The sequence below is a fragment of the Prenolepis imparis genome, unplaced genomic scaffold (genome assembly GCF_030444845.1).
Source record: "Prenolepis imparis isolate NDT839.2.m4 unplaced genomic scaffold, iyPreImpa1.0 SCAF_70, whole genome shotgun sequence".
NCBI lineage: Eukaryota > Metazoa > Arthropoda > Insecta > Hymenoptera > Formicidae > Prenolepis > Prenolepis imparis.
This window is the reverse complement of record NW_028141228.1, coordinates 75,767-101,290: the sequence shown is the minus strand read 5'-3', so window position 1 is coordinate 101,290 and position 25,524 is coordinate 75,767. Positions and strand designations below refer to the sequence as shown.

At 41.5% G+C, this 25,524-nt stretch overlaps 1 protein-coding gene across 1 annotated transcript; it reads right to left on the bottom strand.

The window, feature by feature from the left end:
- Positions 1-14,819: 14,819 nt before the first annotated feature.
- On the bottom strand, positions 14,820-20,000 carry LOC145947370 (uncharacterized). Its single transcript, XM_083057171.1, has one exon. The coding sequence runs from the start codon at positions 19,998-20,000 to the stop codon at positions 14,820-14,822; it is 5,181 nt and encodes a 1,726-aa protein (XP_082913297.1).
- Between the last annotated feature and the right edge of the window lie 5,524 nt (positions 20,001-25,524).

Genomic DNA, 25,524 nt, shown 5'->3' with positions numbered 1-25,524 from the left:
GAATCTTAGCGTTATACTCATCTCGCAAAATCTCTTCCACCAAGGTCGCGGACAACACGATATATCTCTCAACGCTAATTATATAGTAGTTTTCAAAAATCCGCGCGATCGTGCTCAAATTCGTCATCTCGCGCGTCAAGTATATCCCGACGATCCGAAATTTCTGGAAGAAGCATACTTCTGGAAGAAGCTACCTCGCGACCTCACGGGTATTGCTCGATCTGAAACAATCGACTCCAGACGAATATCGATTTCGCACGTGCATTTTTCCCAGCAATACGTTGGATTACGTCTACATTCCTCGTAGATCGATTAGTCGAGCAGTAACGGAGGATGTATAAAAGGTCAGCATTTACATGCGAGACTTGTCAGTTGCGCAACTTTAGCGTAATGGTAACACGCGGAAAAAGACGGCAAAAAGAGACGTCGACGACGTCAAAAAATTCATCCGACGACGCGATAAAAATCGCCAGACGTTCCATCGGTGAGAGAAACGGCTGCCTTTTGAAAACTCTATATTATCTGAAGAAAAATCAAAGAGCGTCGTTCTTACGTACCGCCGACAATAATCTCATAAAGTGTATTCAAGAGTGTATTTATAATACTCTTAAGGGCAACGTGCCGCTCAATAATCACGAAAAAACACGTTTAGTCAAGCATAAATCTATCCTTCGACGCGTCGCTGCAAAACGCGGCAATTGGAAAACCAAGAGAAATCTGTTGGTTCAGCGCGGAGGTTTTTTGCCCTACCTTATTGCTCCTTTGCTCAGCGTTGTATTATCCCGGATTATCGGCGAGTAAAAAAAAAAATACAACTCTGCAAATATTTGGTTTTTCCGTGACTAGAAAAGAAGTAATAAAAAGATTTGAAGCGTTCTCGTTCGTCATATGGAATAATGGACAGAGCAAAAAAAATGGTACTGATTTCTACGGAAAATCTTGAAAGAATGCGACAAACGCAACATTATCAACAACAACCGGAAATAGCGAAGACTACATCAATGCTGGATAACTCGCCGAAGAATGAAAATACAATGATATCGAATGAGGAAAATGCTAATAATAACACCGTACGAACTCCTGGAACCTCCTTATCGCGACTCGACGCGGAAATGTGGCGTATTCTCAACCTCGCGACTCCCCTCGATGAAGGCGAAAGATGGAAATTGTATAAAGTACTTCAGCGTTATCTTCACTTTATTCGAGAAACGAAAAGACACTTACGCAATGATTCGCGCAACGATACGCGCAATAATGCCGACGACGCTAGTAATGTTGACAATGACGGGGGCGAAGACGATCAGGATAAAGATACCGAGATGCCCTTGGATGACGAACTTATGGAAATACAATCTTATGGAAATACTTCAATCAGCAGTGATAATACGGTTAGCGAAAGTAGTTTCGGGAAGAAACGTGCACAATCAGCGGAAAAAATCAAAGAAATACTCAACAGCGTGCCGCAAACTTATCGTTCCAAAGCCTTATTGAAATATTTGTTAGATACCCCGTCATCGAAAATTAGTTGGGATAAACGCGGACTCGTGACTATAGACGTCGTTGTAGCGGGATCGAATATTAGCGATCTTATAAACGATGCGATACGCGAGAGAAAAACGATAAAAGCAATCGGGAGATTTCAGTTTGCGCAATTACTGCGCGACATAGGTACACCCACCAATCTTATAGGGAATCACGATTTATTGACTACGTCCGCACGTAGATCCCTGCGTATTGAGAAAACGTTACCGCGTGGAAGCTCCACTCCGAAAACTTTACTGTCGCGTTCAAAGTCATACGGTCGAAAGTTAAACGAGACCGAAGGAGACACGGTGTATTTATCCGCCACTGACGACAGCGACGATAATAAAACATTAGTGCCGAATTCTTCGCCTAAGAAAAAGAAGGGTTTATTTCGCTGGAGTAAACTCGAATAATGGAACTCGAAAAATTGTATTACGTTCCTTCGCATTACGCAGGCTATTCCGCGACGGAGAATTTATCTCGAGCTGCTAAACCAAATTTTACGCGCAACGATGTCGTCGAATGGCTTAAATCGCAAGATGCGTATACCCTACATCGACCAGTACGACGAAAATTTCCTCGTTTACATTACAACGTGACAAATATCGACGATTTATGGGAAGCAGATTTGATCGATCTTCGTAATCTTAAGAGCTATAATGACGGATATTCTTATTTGTTGATAATTATAGATGTCCTTAGTAAATTCGTTTGGGTGGAACCTTTACGCGACAAAACAGCTACCTGCGTGACAAAAGCCTTTCAGCGTGTACTTTTGAAAAACAAAGATCGCCAACCTGTTTATCTGCAGACGGATAAAGGTAAAGAATTTATAGCGCAGTCTGTACAGAAATTCTTAAAAGAAAAAGACATTCGTTTTCGCGTAGCCCCTAATCCCGATGTTAAAGCAGCTGTAGTGGAGCGATTTAATAGGACGCTCAAGGAACGGATGTGGCATTATTTTACACATAAAAATACGCGACGCTACATCGATGTTTTACAGGATATCGTTCGCGCTTACAACCATACTCGTCATACTTCTATTAAAATGCAGCCCGCAGCCGTTACGCGGGAAAATGCACGCATCGCGCGTGAAAATATGAATCGTCGATGGAAGAACGACAACGAGAAGAAAAAGAATCATGGCGATAAACAAAAGCCTAAATATAACGAGGGCGATCAGTAGGGCTCTCTCGTTTATAATTGTAAGTGAGTGATTTGAAACAGAGAGAGAGAGAGAGAGAGAGAGAGAGAGAGAGAGAGAGAGAGAGAGAGAGAGAGAGAGAGAGAGAGAGAGAGAGAGAGAGAGGGAGGGAGAGAGAGAGAGAGGGGGAGAGGGAGAGAGGGAGAGAGGGAGAGAGGAAGAGAGGGAGAGGGAGAGAGAGAGGGAGAGAGGGAGAGAGAGAGAGAGAGAGAGAGAGAGAGAGAGAGAGAGAGAGAGAGAGAGAGAGAGAGAGAGAGAGAGAGAGAGAGAGAGAGAGAGTATGATTTGTGTGTAATAAAAAAATATAATTATAATAAATATAAGAAAAAATTTTATAATAATAAAAATAAAATATTGATAGCAATAATATATATATATAAGTAGTAATACTATGCCGATTCTAACCCATGGGGCAATAAGGGGGGTGAGGGGCAAGGGGAACCCATGGCGCGGGGGAATGACGTCACGCGGGGAGGGGGGATGACGTCACGCGGGGAGGGGCAATGACGTCACGCGGGGGGGGGGGGGGTGACGTCACGCGGGGGTGACGTCACGCGGGGGGGGATGACGTCACGCGGGGAGGGAGTGGCGTCCGCGGGGAGGGGGAAGCGTCAGCGATTTTGGTGCCAGGTCCGCGAGGGGTCCGCGGGGAGGGGGAGGCGTCCGCGAAAGACCGCATGAAGCTTTGTTGGTGAGGGGTCTGCGGGGAGAGGGGAATCCGCGAAAGACCGCATGAAACTTTTTGGGTAAGGGGTCCGCGGGGAGAGAGGAATCCGAAGGATAGCGCGAGGCGAACGCGAGAGAGAGAGAGATGTCGCGAGAGAGACGTTCGCGAAAGAGAGATAGCGGTAGCGAGATGATGCGGCGATTGAAAGCGCGAGGTGTTGCAGCGAGGCGTATATGCAAGAGCGAGAGAGATAGCGCGAGATGACGAGAGGTAGCGAGATGACGCGAAGGAGAGCGCGAGAGCTGATGCAGCGAAGGAGAGCGCGAGGTGCACGCGAGAGAGAGATGTTGCGAGACGATGCGGCGATGGAGAGCGCGAGAGCTGATGCAGCGAACGAGAGCGCGAGAGGCGGACGCGAGAGAGACTTTTTTTAATAATATTTACAGTAATTTTAATTAATAAGATTTTAATAGGAGGAAGGGGAGAGGACTTATTCTAAAATAAATACATTTTTTTTTAATATTTAAAGTAATTTTTATTTATAACTGTGTGTGTGTGTATTTTACAAAATGTTTGTGTGTGTATGTGTGTGTGTGTGTGAATTTAAAAATTTAAAATATTATATACATATAAAATATATAAAGCAGCGCCATGATGATCGAATCATATGGGTCGATATGATATTCCATGACGATCGACCCATGTATCATGACTTATGGTACGAGGCGGTGCGTGAGGTGGTGGCTGCGAGGTGGCGGTGGGGCGGTGGCTGCGAGGCGGCAGGGCGGAACTCCTACATGACAGAAATTTTTATTAAATATATTATTATTTATTTTATTAATCAATTTATTATTTTAATAATTTATAATTGAAAAGAAATACTTACTAGGCCCATAATGGCTACAGAACATGTTCGGGAGGATAAGGTTCCTCCCCGAACAACTGGCGAAGGCAGCACACATCATACCATTCGCCGTCAGGGACCTCTTCCTCTATGTCGCCCCACAGCAGGTCGTTATAGTATCGGTCATACTCCCGACCTATCCGCACCCACCTAGCAGTCACCACCTCACGCACCGACTCGTACCATAAGTCATGATACATCGGGTCGATCGTCACGGAATATCATATCGACTCACCTGGGTCGATCGTCATGGCGCACTCTCTCTCCAATAAATTCCATAACTGTTTAAGATGCTAACACGTCAAACGCTAAAAACTTTATGATGAACATCGCGGAGACAGACTCGCTGACGTTAAAAAGAGTAGGGGATGTATGACATAAGAATTAGCTCAAACGCTTACTCAGTACATGAGATAAGAAAACAGATGGTCCGAGACAAAGATTCCATGATGAGAATAAGCATATGAATAATATTTAAAATTGAAACCATCTTCAAACCACTTTCGAACATCAATAAAACCACGTTCGAACCACAATCGAACCTCGATCGAACCACGTTCAAACATCGATCAACCACCTTCAAACCACTTTCGAACCACTTTCATACCTCGATCAACCACCTTCGAACCACTTTCGAACCTCGATCGAACATCAATCAACCACCTTCGAACCACCTTCGAACCTCGATCAAACATCAATCAACCTCGATCGAACATCAATCGAACCACGTACATACATCGATCAACCACCTTCGAACCACTTTCGAACATGTTCGTACCTCGATCGAACATCAATCAACCACATTCAAACCTCAATCGACTACATTTAAAAAATTATAACATAAGAATGCTGTCACATGCTGAAATTAATACGAGCACGTGTGGACATATAATACTTGTATGCGTATGAGGAAAATGAGCGAACAAAGATAATATTATTTCAATATTAATTTATTCAAAAAAAGGGTGTGGCGAATCATTGCGATGATTTGACCACCAATTAAATATTTTAAATACATTTTCTAAAGCACAATTTTTTACATGTTTATCGCAACGTAGGCTATAGGTAGTATCTAAGTTGTTTAATGCAGGAATATCTTCATAGTTTGCATTCAAGGTCTCAATAATGAAACCGTTTCTCGCATCGTCCATTATATTGGTCAACCATTCTCGCTTTTCATGGCCTTTAACGTACACAAGAGAGGATGTCTCTTCTTCTTCTTGTATCATACCAGCGATAGCTGTTGTAATCAAACGCTGAGCCATGCAGTATGGAACGTTTCCATCTTCCCATTGCAATCCATGATGATTTCGAGTCAACCATGAGGCTTGACGTCTCTCCGATTTTATGAGCACACCCCATGGTACGGGGCATGCGAAAAAATAATGTGAAACAATGAATCCTCTTCTCAGAATCGCCGCTTCCTTCACGATAAATCGTTTATTGAGAATAAATCCTTGCAGATCCACAAACGTCGGTACAACCATTTTGTTGCAAGAATGTTGGACGACTGATGTCGATTGTTAAAAATCTCAATCATTTATATTACATCGGAGGAGGGGATAATTGCTGATTATGTAATTTTACGAACTACGTTGGACAAAGGACAATATTCGACAACACGATCATGCAAGATGAGACAATATGCTGTAGTATTTGCCGGTACATCTTCCTTACATTCAAACTCTATTCTCACGTCCACGGTAGAATTTTTGACAGAATCATTTTGTCGCGAACAATCAATAACTGCGAGAGGACCGCAATGTAGAAATTTCGCGATAGTTAGTACATTCTCAATATCACACCCGTAATAAGATTTGCGAAAACGAGAGTACATATCAAACAAGAGGGCGAACCTATTTTTTTCAAAATCTCAATTTAAATCATCATAGGGATAAGATTCCGAGTTTAGATACAGCTTTACGTTGGCTAATTTACAATGATCGAATACAGTAACATCTTTTGTCATAATATTTTTTCTACCAGTCTGCAGTGCAAAGATCACATATCGCGGCTTTTCCAGCTGAGAAGCAGTTTTCACAGTCCATGAATGCTTGGTTGTACTATGTAGCAGAGGAAATTCGTATAGATCCCAAGCGCGAAAACTCATGTTTAAGAATTGCCCGCTTTTCAATGCTCGTAGCAAGGACAGTTTATTAACCTCATTCAATAATACATGAGGCATACGCCATTGTATCTTGAGTAATTCAATAGCAGCTTCAGCAGGTCCATACAGACAATTGTTGTCGTTGCGCGAACGTATCAAAATTAATTCATGGCGAGCATTAATCACAACACGTTTGTAATCTTCGCAAAATCCCAATAGCATGTTGAGCGGAACGCAAAAGTTGAACATACAAATTTCATTACATGACACACTATGTGTCATATCCCATCCAGCATTCTTCAAGATTTTACTTCTCTCGGTTGTTAAAGAAACATAATTTTTCATCGTTGAAGTTATTCCAACGTTTCTGTTGCGATCAATCTCCACACCATTGAGTTCATATCGAATTTCATCAAACATGAACGCAACACAATTATTTGTTAATATCATCGTTTCATTTGCATCTATTTTAGATGTCATCAACTTTCCCTCGACATACAAAAAGCTTTCGCACGGCAACGTATACAAATCCTGGTGGTGTATAGGTATCCGTATCTCGTCGCTATGTCCAAGCGATGTGTTAGCATATGGATTGTATGTATGTGTCTCAACCTTGACGATACGATCATCAAAGACTGGTTCACCATCAATATTCAAAATATCAATCATCTTTTCGTACGATGAATCCCAATGATTTTAAAAATTCGCGATTCAATGCGCTAAGTTTCTTTTTAGTGTAACGAGATCTCTGATTATTGTCGCTCACTGCCGCAGCTGCTCTCGCAAAAGTATTGTCCCTCGTAATGTCCCTCGTAAAATTATTATCTCTCACGTGCTCCGTATCATTTAGCACGAGCATCACACGCTAATTTTGTCGACGCCGTACGTGCAATCTTACAGTAACTTCCTCTCCTCGAAAATCCAACAATCGTCCTTCTTGATCAACAATGCGTATCGTTAGATCAGTAATGCTCCGTACGACGATCGGGAGATAAATGATCTGTGCAGGCGTTTCCGATATCTTATATCCTGGCGGCACGCTCGGTGAAAATTCAAGTATCGTGTGTACGCGCTTGTCATTACTGTACGCACCAGTGGTGACGCTACATTCTATACGGATAATATTCACGCTATTAATATTTATAAGGTAAATCCGAATCATGCCATTTGTGAGGTTGCAATATACGATTCGACGAGAATCCCAACAACGATCCTATATTGTATGGTTTATTAAAGTTTATTCTATAGATGCATTTGATTTCGCTCTTTAGAGTATTATGATTGGCGCGAAGCGCTATTGCATCTTCATTCTGCTCTTTATTGGAAGGATATTGTGAAATTGCACGTCTCAGATATTCATCTAGAGCATGTATTTCGTATGATCCTTCGGGTATTGTAATTTCCTTGTCATCGTTATCAAAGTAAAATTTATTATTCTTAGAATTTACATTCGGAATCGTATGATAAGTTTCAAAATCTGTTAAACCGAGCTCATAATCACCATTCGATAAATCTATAGCTGGAAAGTAGCTTACAGCGAGAACGCTACTTTTGCCAGTCAACGTTAGTGTTAGCGACATGTTGTCAAACTGAATCGTGATGATGGATTGACAGGTTTTATATCAACCTTTGAAGAAATCGTAAACACAATTGTCCACAATTATTCTGATTATAATTTTGATAGGATGTGTGATTGTATTCTATTTTCATAACATTTAAATATTGCACCAATTCTTTGGGTGGTCGTAGATTACCAAAACTATCGAAATATATTGATCGATTTCCCCTCTTTACATATGCTACCCAATGAGTACCGGGACCATCAACGTCGTCCAAATTGACGATACCGCTCTCATTTTGTCGCACACCGTTTATCGGTAAATTATTGCGCATAAAAACACCTCTAAAGAATGGTATATGCATACGTCTTGCCAGTTGTTCTAATTGTACATTAGTTGTTACACCCACAGGCATTTTTAGCGTTTTTTTTTTGACGTTTTTTTTTTCTTAGTTGAGAATCCCTGTCCACGTTTGTATGGAGCGAGATAAACTCCACGACCTTCCATAGCGTGATTCTGACGTTGCATTTCTTCAAGCTGACGTTGCGCAGCCTTGCTATCATTCACAGCCTTTGCGACTCCCGCTGCTCCACCTGCCAACGAACCGAGAACTCCCAACAATGGTAAAATTGGCAAGATACCACCACGCTTCGCCACAGGCAGTATTCGTTTCTTCTTCTTTTTCAAAGATTTTTTCGTCTTCATCCCCATACCGAATTTTGTCTTTGCTTTCATAGCTGCCCAAACAGTCGTAGCGGCTGCTCTTTCACCAAGAGTTGAATCTCTCGCAGTAATACGTTTTCGCGCTTTCGCAGCGAGTATATTATCAGCAACGTGTCGTTCTCTGAGGGCGTTGCTTTGAGAATATGCAATGTCGTGCTCGCGACACGCGGCATCCAATGGATTAATACCTCGATCACCTCTAGCCAATCGCTTTTCCAAATGAGTCCCCGGACCGCAAAACTGATAGCCGGGAATATGTAATTCTATCGGAAGCGCGTTTATCGCGCGATTAAAGAGACCACTACCTATTTTCGTTGACATTCGCTGCAATCCTTTATCATTGGCGCTGGACCGTCGATGTGCGTTTGCTGCCACGGTCGATTGTAATGTTTGAAACATCGACGACAGGTCTGAATCTCTGGATCCGTCTTTATGTGTTCCGGAAGCTTGTCCCACACGTAGTGGATGTGATTTTCATATCGCAATAAAAATGCTTTTGGTACAAATTGCAGCTGTTCGACGCTTAAACCGTGAATATCGGAAGCACTTGTTAGCAGAAGAAACATTTTTTCGATACTGAGTGATTCATGGTTCCGCGCAGCTATAAATAGGCTCTCCATGACTCATTCATTCATTCGAGAGAAAACATGCGGTTCGTTCAGCAATCGACGATAATCAAAGTTACAAATTTCGACGATAAAACACGGTTGATGTCGGATAAAGAAATACGCAGATATGGAAACATACTGCCGAATACTATACGCGGAATCATTTGCGGTCCTTCGAATTGTGGTAAAACTAACGCATTGATTAGTTTGATAGAAAGCCCGCACGGCGTTTGCTTCGAGAACGTGTACGTATACTCGAAATCGCTTCAACAACCGAAATATCGATATTTGGAAAATTTGCTATCACCGATAGAAGAAATTGGTTATTTTACATTCTCTAATAATAGCGATGTCATTCCACCGAGTGAGGCGCTTCCGAATTCCATTTTTATCTTTGATGACGTGGCATGTGACAAGCAAGATACGATAAGAGAGTACTTTGCAATGGGGCGACACTCGAGCGTCGACTGTTTCTATCTTTGTCAAACGTATGCCAAGATACCTAAGCATCTTGTACGTGACAATGCAAACTTATTAATTTTATTTAAACAAGATGGGACAAACTTGAAACATGTGTACAACGATCACGTAAATACAGATATGTCTTACAATAATTTTCGTGCATTTTGTCAGAAATGTTGGCAACATGGATTTGCAGCGATTGACAAGGACAATCCGCTGACTAATGGACGATACAGAAAAGGATTTAATGAATTTGCAATACCGCAAAGCACTTAGTCGCTTTCGATGCATTGATTGAGCAACGTCTAAATTGCAACATGATGAATAACGATCGTGAAAAGATTGTGTTAGAGATTGCGAAAACGAGCGATTCAATCCGTAAAAAATATCGTTTCTTGAAAACTGGTAAAATGGAGGAGGACGATGCATTGGAGAGGCATTTTAAACCAATCTCTGAACCTCTGAAACAGCTTGTTGAAAATACAGTTGGTGTTGAGTCTGGTGAAGAAAAGAGTGAACCATTGAGTATGCTCGGAGAGAAAAAAGAGTTTAAAACAAAGTGATCAAATATATCATTGAGCGGTATAACTTCTACTCCAAAGCGAATCAAAAGCAGGCGAATGCAACAATTATTGGATGCAACTACTTCTACTCCGATACAAGATGTACAGCCAAGGCAATTATTGCATGATAAGACACCTATCGAGGAAATTTTCGAGACTTCACCTCAATCGCTTGTGACATCAATTCAACATTCATTACAAACATCCGATGGTCAAAATTCATTGCGAAATCACCTGGGTCCACTTGCTCAAAAATATGTGGCAGCTATATTGAATCAAGATAAAAATTCCAAGATGGATTACGTATACGGTGTTAAATTTATCGACAAAGGAATGACGCTCGGTAATAAAAATTTCGATGTGGATAAAAATGATAATATAATTATCGATGGATCAAAATACGTTGGAACAGCAGGTCTTTACGAGTTGGTTTTCAAGAGAATTCCCGACGATGAAATATATACTGCGAATGACTTGCAAAACTATAAAAGTATATTAATAAGAACAAATGCTCACAGACGAAATGGTAATGTGAATCAGCCTGTATTAGGTAACAAGGGATACAAATATAAATATATAATCGCACCATTATTCTCTGATAAAAAATCTGGAAAAGGTATACCGCATGCTATGATCTTAAACAATAATAAGATTGATTACGTGCATTGGAATGATCCCAACGAGTTGGTAGATCGTCTGCGATTGCTCGAAGCTTCACGTCAAGCCGGCAACAACGCCCACAGCAATGAAATATTATCGATTATCGAGGAACTTTACGAAGCTGGTATTATTATAAAATAAGTTATACATCCACGATACGAGTCAGTCTGTCAATATTAGTGGTATCGAAATGTCGATTAATAAATTTGGATTATCACTTGGAACGTCGAATAATAATTCATATTATCAATGGGATGGATTACTAAGAAATTACGTGCGCGATAATACTCCGTGTCTAACAGCCTCCGGCTATGACGCAAGGTCGCGCAAGATACGACGTGTAGCGCAACCGGAAGATGATAATGATGCAGCCAACAAATGATATGTCGAAGCGAGTGTCAAGCTTTTGAGAGATCAACAGAAAGAAATTGAGAAAAAAATAATCAGGCTTGAAAGGAATATGCAGGCGCTATTATTAACGCTGGATAAAATGGCTGTAACGCAGACTACATCAAAAGATACATAAAGAACTGTACGTGAAAATTATATCACATTATTACAAATATGCCTCGATCAAACACCTCTGAAAAGCAGCTACTCATGGAGGAATTGCACGCTCCAGCGAGAAGAAATTTTCCGCGTAGACGTGTCATAGTACATGGATACGACGACCTGTGGCAAGCTGACGTGGTCGAGATGCGTCCTTATGCAAGAGTCAACAAAGGATACAATTACATACTCACCGTCATCGATGTGTTGAGCAAGTATGCATGGGCCCTGCCGCTCAAGAATAAAAGCGGACGCGAAACAGCTGACGCTTTCGCTGAGATAATTCGAGATAGCAAGAGATGTCCGAGAAACATACAAACCGATAGAGGAAAAGAATTTTACAATGCAAATGTGCAGAAACTCGTAAAAAAACACAACATCAATCATTACTCGACATATTCTGTTATGAAAGCCTCAATAGTGGAACGATTTAATCGTACTTTAAAGAACAATATGTGGAAAATGTTTACACTTAATGGTAATTACAAGTGGATCGACGCGCTGTCCCGACTCGTTGCAGAGTACAATGCGCGAAAACATCGCACTATCGGTATGAAACCTATCGATGTTACTCCGGAGATTGCCGAAAAACTTTTAAATACGGTATACAGTAACATAAAAATTGCTGCTCCGGCAAGATTCAAAGTAGGCTGTCAGGTACGCGTGAGTAAATTCAAGACCGTCTTCGAAAAAGGTTTTACACCAAATTGGACTACTGAAATATTTAAAATTATCAAAGTGCAGAAAACTAATCCTGCGACATATATACTTAAAGATTTGCGCGGAAATTCCGTCGCCGGAGGATTCTACGAGTATGAGCTACATCATGTTGCAAATCCCGATGTATATCTCGTGGAAAAGGCTTTGCGGAAAAAAGGCGATGATGTTTATGTGAAATGGTTGGGACTGGATAAATCTCACAACTCATGGATTCATAAAAATAATTTATTATAAACATTTATTTAAAATATTTGTACACTGTTTATTTTACAATATATTTATCTAATAATTTTATAAATACAAATATACATATAATATACATATTTATACAAAATATACATATACAAAATATACAAAATATACATATTTTACAACAAATATTATTTACAAAGGTATTTTATAATGTCCCCATGGTAATGTATTAGTGGTTTCAGGTATGATATACCGCTTGTCATCGTGAGGACTTAGAGCAATTTTCGTCTCGCGAATGGTGTATACTTCATGCAATTTCGATCTTATACATGACTGACTACGTGTCATTTCAATCTCTTCATTCAAACACCGCGTGTAATCATCAAACGTTATCGTTCTCGCGACAACGTTACTCTTGACACCTTTTACTTTTTTGGTATCTTTCTTACCATCCACTCGTAATGCATACATTTTTGCTCTAAGCCCTACAAATTCGGTCATTATCGTACCGTTATTTTCATCTTTCATTAGACCTGGCACTTTTTTTATTCACGAGCGGTATACCGTACACATTGTCCGCAGCGTAATCGCTCATATCAAATTTGCTTACGTCGCGCTTTATATTCTTATACACATCTTCACATTCGATGTGGTATATTAGGCTGTCTGTGTCGGTGTACATTACCCTGCATCTGTCGCGATATAGCGGTGACATGTACTCGTGATGAAATTCGTATAAACATGTTTTGGAGATGTCGAGTATGCACATGCCGACATAGATTGGTTTGTAAAATTTTACTTCGAGTTTACGTAATTCTACAGCGATTAGATTTTCTGAAAAGATGCTTCTACTGTGGAAATTTGGTTTCGCAATCATTGCCTCTGCACCGTATCTTCCTTCTCAATGTGTGATAAGTTTTACATCAACCCGATTACGCACATTTTCCATCGTTTTGCTGAATACTGCATTATTCATCAATTTATATAAATTTTTTTCAAAATCATTTTTCGCGTGTGTTCTAAATTGCGTATTAAGTTCGATATAATTTCGAAGCCATGGAGATTGCGCGAATTGTAATATGCGATGTATTTTTGCAACGCGAAGGCCGTGACGCGTACATTGCTGCAGGTTGCGGTAGTGTATCACATATCGCTTTTTGTTGTATAGCGTTGCGAGAAGCTTATCTTCCCGCTTGCCTGGTGGCTTGTCGCGTGTCGGGCAAAACGGTAGGTCAGTGTGCGCATCGTGAAGACATTGTGGATATTCTAAATCTACTTCAAGGATGTAGCCTGTAGGCGAATCGAGCGCGATAGATGATAAATTGAAACTAGACATGTCATCGACCCATTGAAAATCAGCATAAGGCAATGGTTGACACATTGCCCATCCATACTGTTTACGCACGAACGAAATTTTGTCGCGTGTAAATCGAGGATGCCGGCTTGCTCCGAGAGAGCGAGAGGAAGAGGGAAAGAATGGAGAGCGTGTGATAGCGAGAGAGTGAGAGAGAGGAAAAACTAGAGTGAAAGAACGAAAGAAGCAGTAAACTGAAAGAGAGCGAGAAAGCGAGATGGGAATCGAACGAAGGAGATCGGAAATGAACAAGGATCAATGTCAATGAAAGAAGAAGTGAAAATTGTTACCAAGTAATTTTGGAAGATTTGATGAGATCTTTAATGATCGCCGTTAAAAGATATACACTGAGCGATGAATCGCTAGACTCGCAACTCGTTATCGGAAATTTCTTAAAATGATTGAAGTAACTGATCGTCTCGCTCGATTAAATGCTTGAACTGACTCTCGTGAACAGCCAGACAAAATAAGCAAGTCTCAAAGTCGCCGGGCATTTCGCGTGTTTATATATATTGTCGAGTTTCTGGAAGCTTCTCAGAATCGAGCCGGGGATTCCGTGGTCTGCGCAATACACTACATATATGGTTTAAATTTAGACTACCGTTGCGAGACCAAAACAATAATAACCCGCGATAGGTATAAGTCAGAATACTGGAAATGACAAACGATGGTTCGATAGATTTGTGATCTTTTCGTTGTCGAAGGCTCGCTCGGAAGAATTAAACAATACATGACGCGACGACCGAAAGGTCATATGAGAAAGCATAGAAACAGAAATAATTACGGAGATAATAACAACCGGACGAAAGACGATATAAATTGATACAGAGAGTTAACAATATTAAATTTAATACAAAGCCTTTTTTTTGTTATCTTTAACATACCGCCCGCCTCGAAACTATAGTTTCGAAAGGCGAATCAGAACGAAGAAACGAATCAACTAAAGAAGAAAGAGAGAAACATTACGTTGATTCGAGGCGGAGGATATGTTAATTACAGAAACTTATGCAACTAATTCGAGATTTATTGTTGCTCGATATCGATAGGAAGCAAACAAAGCTTCACGACGGGACGCTTATATTCGGATGCGGCGGTCTTTACATTTACAACTCGTACTATGTCGTCGGAACCGGGGTAACATTTAATAACGCGACCCAATTCCCATTTACACGGCGGAAGCTGTGAATTTCGAACTAAAACGAGTTGACCGATTTTAATCTGAGTTTTGTTCGCTTTCCGCCATTTGACCCTTTGTTGGAGCGTGTTTAAATAATCACTCTGCCATAGTTTCCAAAATCTTTCGGTCATTTGGCGCACCATTTGCCACCGAGACAATCGATTTTCGTGGACGTCTAATAGCGATGGTTCGGGAGTGACGGAGAGAGGCGCGCCTATCAAAAAATGCCCCGGGGTAAGCGGTTCACAATCATCGATTGAATCCGTGAGCGGAGCGAGGGGCCTCGAGTTCAGGCATGCTTCTATGTTGCATAGAAGAGTAGAGAACTCTTCAAACGTCATCGTATGGGATCCGATGACACGACGCACATGATATTTTACGCTTCGTACGCCTGCCTCCCACAAACCGCCGAAATGAGGGGCAGATGGCGGGATAAAATTCCATTCGATTTTGTGAGAAGCCGCGTGATTGAGAAAATTCGGATCTTTTATAGTAGCTCGAAAAGCCGAAGTTAATTCGCGATCGGCACCGACAAACGTGGTTCCGTTGTCGGAGTATACAGTTGCCGGTAGTCCGCGTCGGGCGCAAAATCGCGAGAAGGCTCCTAAGAACGCGGAGGTTGAATAGCCTTCCACTACTTCAAGGTGCACGGCGCGAGTAGCCATACACACGAAGACAGCGATATATGCTTTTCGAGATGCGATTCCTCGACCGGACATAGATCTTATTTGTACGGGACCGGCGTAATCGAGGCCGCAATGTAAGAACGCGCGAGCAGGGGGGGAGACGCGTACTGCGGGTAAATTGCCCATCAGATATGAAGGTAACGCGGCCTTTTCGCGAGTGCATTTTATACAGCGATGAATGACCGTTCTCACGAGAGTGCGAGCCCGAACAATCCAGAAATTTTGACGCAGCGTTGACAGCGTTAGTTGCGGACCGGCGTGCAAAGAGTTCAAATGAGTATCTCGAATTATCATCGTGACTAACGGGTGGTTTGCTAATATCACGGGGTGTTTAATTTGATCCGGAAGCGGCGCGTTTGATAACCGCCCGCCGACGCGAATTAATTCGTCGTCCCCGAGGAATGGGTTGAGCGAGAGAATCGGACTCTTTGATTGAATCGAGTGGTTTTGTGAGAGCGCAGCCCGTTCGGAAGGAAAAATTTGCTCTTGAATCTGTTTTAACCAGAAATTCAGCGCGGCTTGACATTCGGCGGCGGAGAGAGCGATCGAAGTTTTATCTAAACTCGCGCGCCGATGAGTCGGGGAGCGAAGTCGCGAAACATATCGGAGTATGTATGCGGTGACCCGGATTAATTTTTTCCATGAAGAATATCGCGATGCTAAATCCCATTGCTCGATGGGTTGTGTGAGATGCGTGGTTACGCGAGGATTTCGTTCAATCGAGACGTCGAGCTCGCAGACAGAGGATTGTGCCGGCCATTCTGACTCCGGGAGGCGCAACCATGTTGGGCCATGCCACCATAAATGATGACTTGAAAGCTGGTCTCCCGAAATTCCGCGGGACGCACAGTCCGCAGGATTTTCGTCCGTCGAAATGTGTCGCCAAGACGCATCTGGAAGTCGCGATTGGATCTCAGACACGCGATTGGAAACGAACGTCTTCCATTTCGAGGGATGTTGTCCTATCCATGCTAATACGACCGTCGAGTCGGTCCAACAGTAGCACGACGCGGAGGTCAAATTCAATGACGTGCGCATAAATTCCATCAATTTGGATAGCAACACGGCGGCCGCTAATTCTAATCGCGGGATGCTTAAAGACTTTATGGGCGCGACCCTGGATTTTCCGCCGAGTAGCGTCACTTTAATTTCGCCAGAAAGTGATCGTAGGCGAAGATATACGGCGGCGGCATAGGCAGCGGTGGACGCGTCGGAAAACCCGTGGAACTCGCATTGCACGGTGTCAGACCCGTGATACGTCCAGCGATCGAGTTTTAAATCGTGTAGAGCGATTAAGGAAGTTTGAATCGTTTTCCATTGGTCTAATAAATGAGACGAGAGTAGTGCATCCCAATCGAGTTTAGTCATCCAGAGAAGTTGCAAAAATATTTTTGCTGAGATTGTGACGGGAGTACACCACCCTAACGGATCAAATAATTTCGCGACTGTAGATAGAATCGATCGTTTCGTATTTGAAAGAGTTGTCGGGAGAGAGGCCCGAAATTGAAATACATCTAACGAGGGATTCCACGCGATCCCGAGAATTTTTAATTGCTCGTCAACTCGCAAGTCTTTACTACATGCTAAACCATGATTTTCGACCGCGATGTCCTCGAGCAATTTAGACGAATTACTTGACCATTTGCGGAGTTCAAATTTACCGCGATGCAGCAACGCGCACACCTGATTGCGAGCTTGGCGTAGAAGAGGAATATCGTCGGCACCGAACAACACATCGTCGACGTATATGTGATGTTGCAGAATGTGAGACGCCATGGGAAATTCGTCCCCTTCGTCCGCGACAAGTTGGTGGAGGACGCGCAAGGCTAAGTACGGCGCTGACGCTGTACCGTATGTAACCGTTAACAGCTGATATGCTTGTATTGATTTTGTGTTATCCTCGATCCACAATATACGCTGGTAGTCGTCATCGCGAGAGTCGACTTTAATCTGACGATACATTTTCGTGATGTCTGCCGAATATACGTATCGATACTGTCGCCACCGAAGAATCACCGCCGCTAAATCAGTTTGTAATTTCGGGCCGATCAATAAGTGATCGTTTAGAGAAGTCGCGTTTGTTGTACGACTCGACGCGTTGAATACAACTCTTAAATGAGTCGTGAGACTGTGGTCCCGAATTATTGGATGATGAGGAATGTAAATGCATTGAGATTCTCCTAATGTATGCGTTACCTTTTTCATATGTCCTAATTTTTCGTACTCATTTAGAAAATCGGTGTATTCGGCTTTGAGCGCGGGGTTTGTAGTGAACCGCCGTAGTAATGTTTTAAGCATTTTTTCCGCGAGATTATAAGATTCGCCTATATCAATCGGAGGTCCTTTTTTAAAAGGGAGGCGAACGATATAACGCCCGTCGTCGTCGCGCGAATAGGTTGAACGAAAATGATTTTCGCACTGTTGCTCCTCTGGAGTAAGCAAGGTTACCCGAGGGACTTCTTCGATCTCCCAAAATCGGCGAAGTTCTTGATCGATCGCTAAAGAAGTTGCGCTATGCTGAACCGTGATAGTTTGACGCGACGGCGACAGAATCGATGTAGGGCCTGAGAGGACCCAACCAAGAATTGTTTTTTGTGCGATCGGTTGACCGCTTGTGCTTCTTCGTATTCCATCAAGAAGCAATTCACCGTATAAGTCGGCTCCGATAAGAACATCAATCGCTTCGGAACTTAACGGATCGGGATCGGCGAGAGTGAGATCGGCGAGATGCGTCCATGCGATATTCGATCTGGTAAGCGCCGGTGAATATTTAGTCAGTGATGTTAGAATAGACGCGGTAGTCGTAAAAACGGGACGCGATTTATTGAACGGCGAGAGTTTAATGTGCGCCGCCCAACGACAAGTTCCTGCATCGATGCCGCCGACGCCAGAGATCTCGATGGGCATTTTAATGCGCTGCAGTTTCAAAGCGTGGCTGAGTCTCGCGGTGATAAAGGTCATTTCTGACCCTTGGTCGAGCAGCGCTCTAACGACGAGTGTGCGACCCTCGGATGAGCTGACCTTGACGCGAGCCGTTGCTAACAAAACGGAAGGTCGCGACGGAACGGTTGAACAGAGCGAAGTAACAGCTTTAGTATCGGACGCTTCCGACGGAGAGCTCGACATCGTTGCAGTAAGACTTCCGGTAGACGCTGAAGTCAAGTCGAGATGCAACATAGAATGATGTTTTTTCTGACATATTCTGCACGAATATTTACTTATGCACGATTGCACCGCGTGTTTCGAACTGAGACAATTTAAACACCGATTCGCTTGTTTGATTATTTCTAATCGCTGACTCGGACTTTTCTTTACGAATTTAGCGCATTTATTTATAAAATGAGGTGCTTTGCACAACGGACATGTAATATTGTTCGTAGATACAGTGGTACTCGAGACCTTTGTCGAGCGAACAGCTTTCCCGTTGGAAGAGGTTAATTCTTCGAGAGCGCGAGCGCGTGACGCTAGGAAGCTATCGAATTCTGCATATGTCGGAATTTTCGCATCATCGCATCCTTTTAATTTCCATGCTTTTCGCGTCGCATGATCCAATTGCTGAGACACCCGGTAAATTAATACATCATTTAGAATTTCGTCCGCAGATCGGCCTAAATTTTTGAGAGACGCTATCGCGCGATTTGCTTTATCACGTAGCTCGTTGAGTTCAACTGCGTTTTCGCGTGAAACGCTTGGTAAATTCTGAAGGGCACAGACGTGCACTTCAATTAATCGCCGCTTATTTTCATAGCGCGAAACTAGCGTTTTCCAAGCGATTTCAAAATTATCAGCGGTAATAGGTATTGTTTTAATTGACTCAAGAGCGCGGCCGGTTAAACTGGACGCTAAGAAATGCATACGTGCGAACGAAGTGAGATCCTTGTTTGCAATAATTAACGACGTGAATCGATCGCGAAAACTTTCCCATTCGTCGTAGTTTCCGCAAAATGGGGGAATTTTAATTGGCGGCAAATGCGATAAAGAAAATGAAGAGGTACATTCACCATGGCTGGATATTCGACTGGACGACTGAAGGGGGTCCCCAGGTGGTTCGATATCCTCGAGACACTCGGCCATGTAGTCCAGCGTCTCTTGGTAGACGTCCTCGTGTTCGTCGAACAATTGATCTCGGAAATATGCCATCGTGTCGCGTTTATCCCGTGAGATGCCATGCAGAAGAGCAGCGTGATTCTGAGTACATTGCGTCCAGGTCTCCTTCAACGAGGTCACTCGCGATCGGATTTTAGCGGCCGTGTAATTTTTCTTTCCGATCTTTTTGAAATTGTCGAGCGAACGTGATACCGTATGGAATAGCGATGATTGATGTTGGTACAGTTCGTCCATTTCTGCTGATTAGACTGTCACTTTGGTCACACGGCACTCCGCTTTGATTCCGTACAGATTACCTCAGTAGAATCCGGCTCGAAGGACCAAATTATGTTTACGCACGAACGAAATTTTGTCGCGTGTAAATCGAGGATGCCGGCTTGCTCCGAGAGAGCGAGAGGAAGAGGGAAAGAATGGAGAGCGTGTGATAGCGAGAGAGTGAGAGAGAGGAAAAACTAGAGTGAAAGAACGAAAGAAGCAGTAAACTGAAAGAGAGCGAGAAAGCGAGATGGGAATCGAACGAAGGAGATCGGAAATGAACAAGGATCAATGTCAATGAAAGAAGAAGTGAAAATTGTTACCAAGTAATTTTGGAAGATTTGATGAGATCTTTAATGATCGCCGTTAAAAGATATACACTGAGCGATGAATCGCTAGACTCGCAACTCGTTATCGGAAATTTCTTAAAATGATTGAAGTAACTGATCGTCTCGCTCGATTAAATGCTTGAACTGACTCTCGTGAACAGCCAGACAAAATAAGCAAGTCTCAAAGTCGCCGGGCATTTCGCGTGTTTATATATATTGTCGAGTTTCTGGAAGCTTCTCAGAATCGAGCCGGGGATTCCGTGGTCTGCGCAATACACTACATATATGGTTTAAATTTAGACTACCGTTGCGAGACCAAAACAATAATAACCCGCGATAGGTATAAGTCAGAATACTGGAAATGACAAACGATGGTTCGATAGATTTGTGATCTTTTCGTTGTCGAAGGCTCGCTCGGAAGAATTAAACAATACATGACGCGACGACCGAAAGGTCATATGAGAAAGCATAGAAACAGAAATAATTACGGAGATAATAACAACCGGACGAAAGACGATATAAATTGATACAGAGAGTTAACAATATTAAATTTAATACAAAGCCTTTTTTTTGTTATCTTTAACACATACAAATTATTTACATCGAAGTACATAAGGTATGACGATGGTTTCGATGAATCATATGACTGCATGTACTTGTTATTAGCGTGTGCATATCTGTTTGAACATTGACTTGGACCACCGCGTATACCCCGTTCTATAAACATAACCATGTCGATATCGGTAAGCAATTCGAACGTAATATTTGTATGTTTTAGCATCGCATCCCACGTATACCCGGGGAGAGTATAATAATACGCAGGGTCGAGCCCATAACTCTCGATGCAAGTGTCGCGGAAATTTTCAAAAATATCTGCTAATAACAAGACATCAGTTTTTAAATATAAGTCGCTATATTCGCCTAGAGTTCGAAGGGAGAATCGATTCCAGACGTTCTCAGCGTGCGCGTAATCGCTCTCTGATACAGTGTCACCGGTCAAGGAACTATAAAACGATTCGCGCGGCGGTAAACGCGTGTCCTGCAGCTTGTCCACGCAGTCAATGTACTCGTACGGAAAGACACCTTTTCGCGTCAATAATTCGAAATTGTGAGTGGATAAATTTTGAAATTTCAATTGTAAATTTTTGAGTTTATCTTTACTTAGAAATGATGCCAATTTATCGAGACTAGTATTGAGAAATTTATATGAATCGATAAAACGTAATTAAATATTTCTGGATTTGTCTTCGGCAATTTGAACATTTTTTGTAAATGATATATATTTTTCTTTAGTTATTGGAAGTAATTCGATTCCCCCTTCGAACGCTGTAGCTATTTCCTTAATTATGAAATGTGAGTCGTAACCGGATAAATTATGAAATACTATTGGAATACAAAAAGAGTTTTTATAATTTAAGTTGCAATTTGAGTGTGCTGGACCTCTGTACCGCCCGATCAGATGACAATGATCGCGTACGCGTGTATCGTCATCTTGCGTGAATGGTTTCTCACATATATGACAATGTGTCGCGCTATGAAATTTTTCCCACTCGTCTGATGTTAAATTTACCATGGGGACGTTAGTTGCCAAAATATTCTTTACGCGTATCGCTAAATTTTGTAGTTGTTCGGAAAACCACGAAACGCAATCTACACTACGACGAGAATAATACTCGGATAATGAATCGTCATATGAGCAATGTACATAATATGCTATACTAAATACTTGGTGATGTTGAAAGTTTTTTTCTTCTTCCGTCTTTGTCAGTACACATTCGAGGTCAGCGTATACGACAAAAGGAAGCCGTTCTTTCCTGGTATAGTTGGTGAACGCGAGCCACTTGTCCTTATCGCTCGGTAACCGGATAGCGCAGTCATTCATCTCTCCGCAATCTACCGTATGTGACTGCAACTTGTCCTCAGACCCGAAATAATGCATACATCTGTAAAATTACAATTATAAATAATTTTATTTTATATACATATATAATTTACAATAAATATAATTTGTAATAAATATACATACCGATCGCAGATATATGTCTTGTGACCATGTTTGCTCAATTGCGAGCTCACGAGCCGGGAGAGATTCTTAATGCATGTGAAATGTCCAATGTTGTTGATGTCTTCCACGTACAGCAAGTTGACGTGTCTGACTTTCTTCTGCTCGCTGAGACGCATTGGGACAATGTTCTTTTCTTCGATACAGTTATCGAACGACACATTTATCGAAATGTTTGATAGTTCAAATTTCTTAATTTGATTCACAGTCACTGGAAACTCAATGTCTTGGAGATTCAGCACTGTCGAATAATGGGGATATGACGACGTTCTCTCACTATATTTTGCAACTGGATGCGGAGCAGCGACCACCGCCCACGCGAAACATGCATTGTCTTTAGATTGCACGTTCACTACAGCTCTTTTGTTCATTATTTCTCGCGGCAATTTAACATGGCATCCCGCACGCATTGGATTGTATTTGTTTATATTTACAGTTAAATTGTTTATTCGCGATAATGCCCAACCACTATCACGTTCTTGAAATTCTTCTAGCGATGCTAGTGTGGGCTCGATAACGCGGCGTTTGTACCAATCATGTAAATCGGAGGTGTGAAAGATTTCAAAGTTTTTAGTGTTGACACTTTTATTAGCGCGCTTATCGCCTGACACAAACTCATCATTAAATATAGTGTTCACTTTTACACTAGTGTGTTTTTGCAACACTTTTTGCACATGTTCAACCACAACGTCTTTGGCATCCTCTAGAAATTGACGAGGTTCGATGTGATTGCTGTTTATCACCGCACCAGTCAAGATGCGGCTCTCGAACGCCGTATCAATCTTTCGCCATATGAATCCGATGTCTCGCGAACTGCTTCCGGCACCTGCCTGTACAAAACGTCTGCGTACCGAATTCTTCAACCCTTCGAGACGTGCGATTTGGGAGACAAGCGATTGTCGAACTCCGATCGGTAATCGTGGACGTTTTATTCGACTTTGTTCTTCCAGTGATTCGATGTATTCGTCACATTGCTGCTCCCACACAATATATTCTTCCACCGAATTCACCCTTGCAGCTTGCTCCAACAAACTTGCTTCCAATTGTGCCATTTTTGAGATGCTCTTGCTGAACCTCTGACAATGATACTAACATGGTATGCCTCTTTACCATCCTTTTTATTTAATCGTAGAGATCATTGGCACTCGAGTATGTTGCACATTTAACCTTGACAATAATTCTAATATTTCATTAAGGATGATGTCATAGCAGCCGTGCATCGGCGCTTGAAAATTGCAATTTTACACATTTTGAACACCTGGGGGATGACAGCAGCCGGTGCATTGGCATTTGAATATGTTACATTTTGCACATTTTGACCTTGACAATAATTCTAACATTTCATTTGAGGATGATGTCATAGCAGCCGCGCATCGGCGCTTGAAAATTTTGAATATGTTGCATTATTTTACATTTAATATTTCATCGAGGATGATGTCATAGCAGTCGTACATTGACGCTTGAAATTTTGGATATGTTGCATTATTTTACATTTAATATTTCATTGAGGATGATGTCATAGCAGCCGTGCATCGGCGCTTGAAATTTTGAATATGTTGCATTATTTTACATTTAATATTTCATTGAGGATGATGTCATAGCAGTCGTACATTGACGCTTGAAATTTTGGACATGTTGCATTATTTTACATTTAATATTTTATTGAGGATGATGTCATAGCAGCCGTGCATCGGCGCTTGAAATTTTGGATATGTTGCATTATTTTACATTTAATATTTTATTGAGGATGATGTCATAGCAGCCGTGCATCGGCGCTTGAAATTTTGAATATGTTGCATTATTTTACATATAATATTTCATTGAGGATGATGTCATAGCAGTCGTACATTGACGCTTGAAATTTTGGATATGTTGCATTATTTTACATTTAATATTTCATTGAGGATGATGTCATAGCAGTCGTGCATTGATGCTTGAAATTTTGGATATGTTGCATTATTTTACATTTAATATTTCATTGAGGATGATGTCATAGCAGCCGTGCATCGGCGCTTTGATTGGTTAAAAATAATTTTGTGTCAGCAATAATCCCCACCCCATTGCTTTGTATCAATAAAAACTTGTAATAATGATTTAGTATTGTATCAATCACTTATGTGAAAGGTTCTTTTAAAAATGTACTCCGCCAGCATGAATTATTACGTTCCAGTACAAGAGAGCAATGTTTTGTACAAGAAGAAATGTGACAAGTAAGTTTCAATATTATCTGTTAAATGAATTTTTCAATAAACAACTTTTTTTTTGTTGTTAAATAATTATTTTCAATAAAATTTTTATAGCATTCATCGTGCGGCTCGTATACTTGGAAGAAGATACGTCTTAACCCCAACATCATACAAATATTTGGAAATAGGAATCAGCGTCGGAATAATATCCTATGTGGAATTGGCTCTCGGTGATAATCGAGGCAATCAAATAATATTACCCATTGAAACATGGAAATCTCTAATGCGGAAACGAGCAGACGTTGAGCAGCTAACTGAAACTCCGCTATGGATTAGTGATCTGACACTCGAAGCGGTTAACATGTATACTTCAAAAATTATAAAAATTACTTCATCTGATAATTCTTTGTACATGAAACCATCAACGTTACTACATTTATTCGATTTCGACAAATGTATTGATCATATGTATTCCTGGCTGTGTGAGAATACTCATAGTGTTAATGAAAAATTTAAACAATTTGTAAATATTTTACAATGTGATAATATCCGCGATGTGAGCAATGCCGCAAAGGCGATACGTGATAGTAATATGTTTAATAGCGAATCACTTATAGATTGTGAATTGATAACTTGTGCTATAAATGAAATTATTTATAATGCTTGCAACAAATAAATTATTTTACTGTTAAACTGTGTGTTTAATTATTTCTTTCCCGCCCCTGTTCTATATGTATATGAATAGTATGTCTATGAATAGTATGATGTGCACATGCATTATCAGCAAAACTCTTCAAAAAATGATGAGTTAGATGATACTCCAGTTAGAACAGAGAGATGAAGAGAGATGTAGAATTAAAATCAAGAGGGGAGCAACATTATAATATGTGTCCCATCATAAAGTTTCTGATAGTCTTGAATGTAAA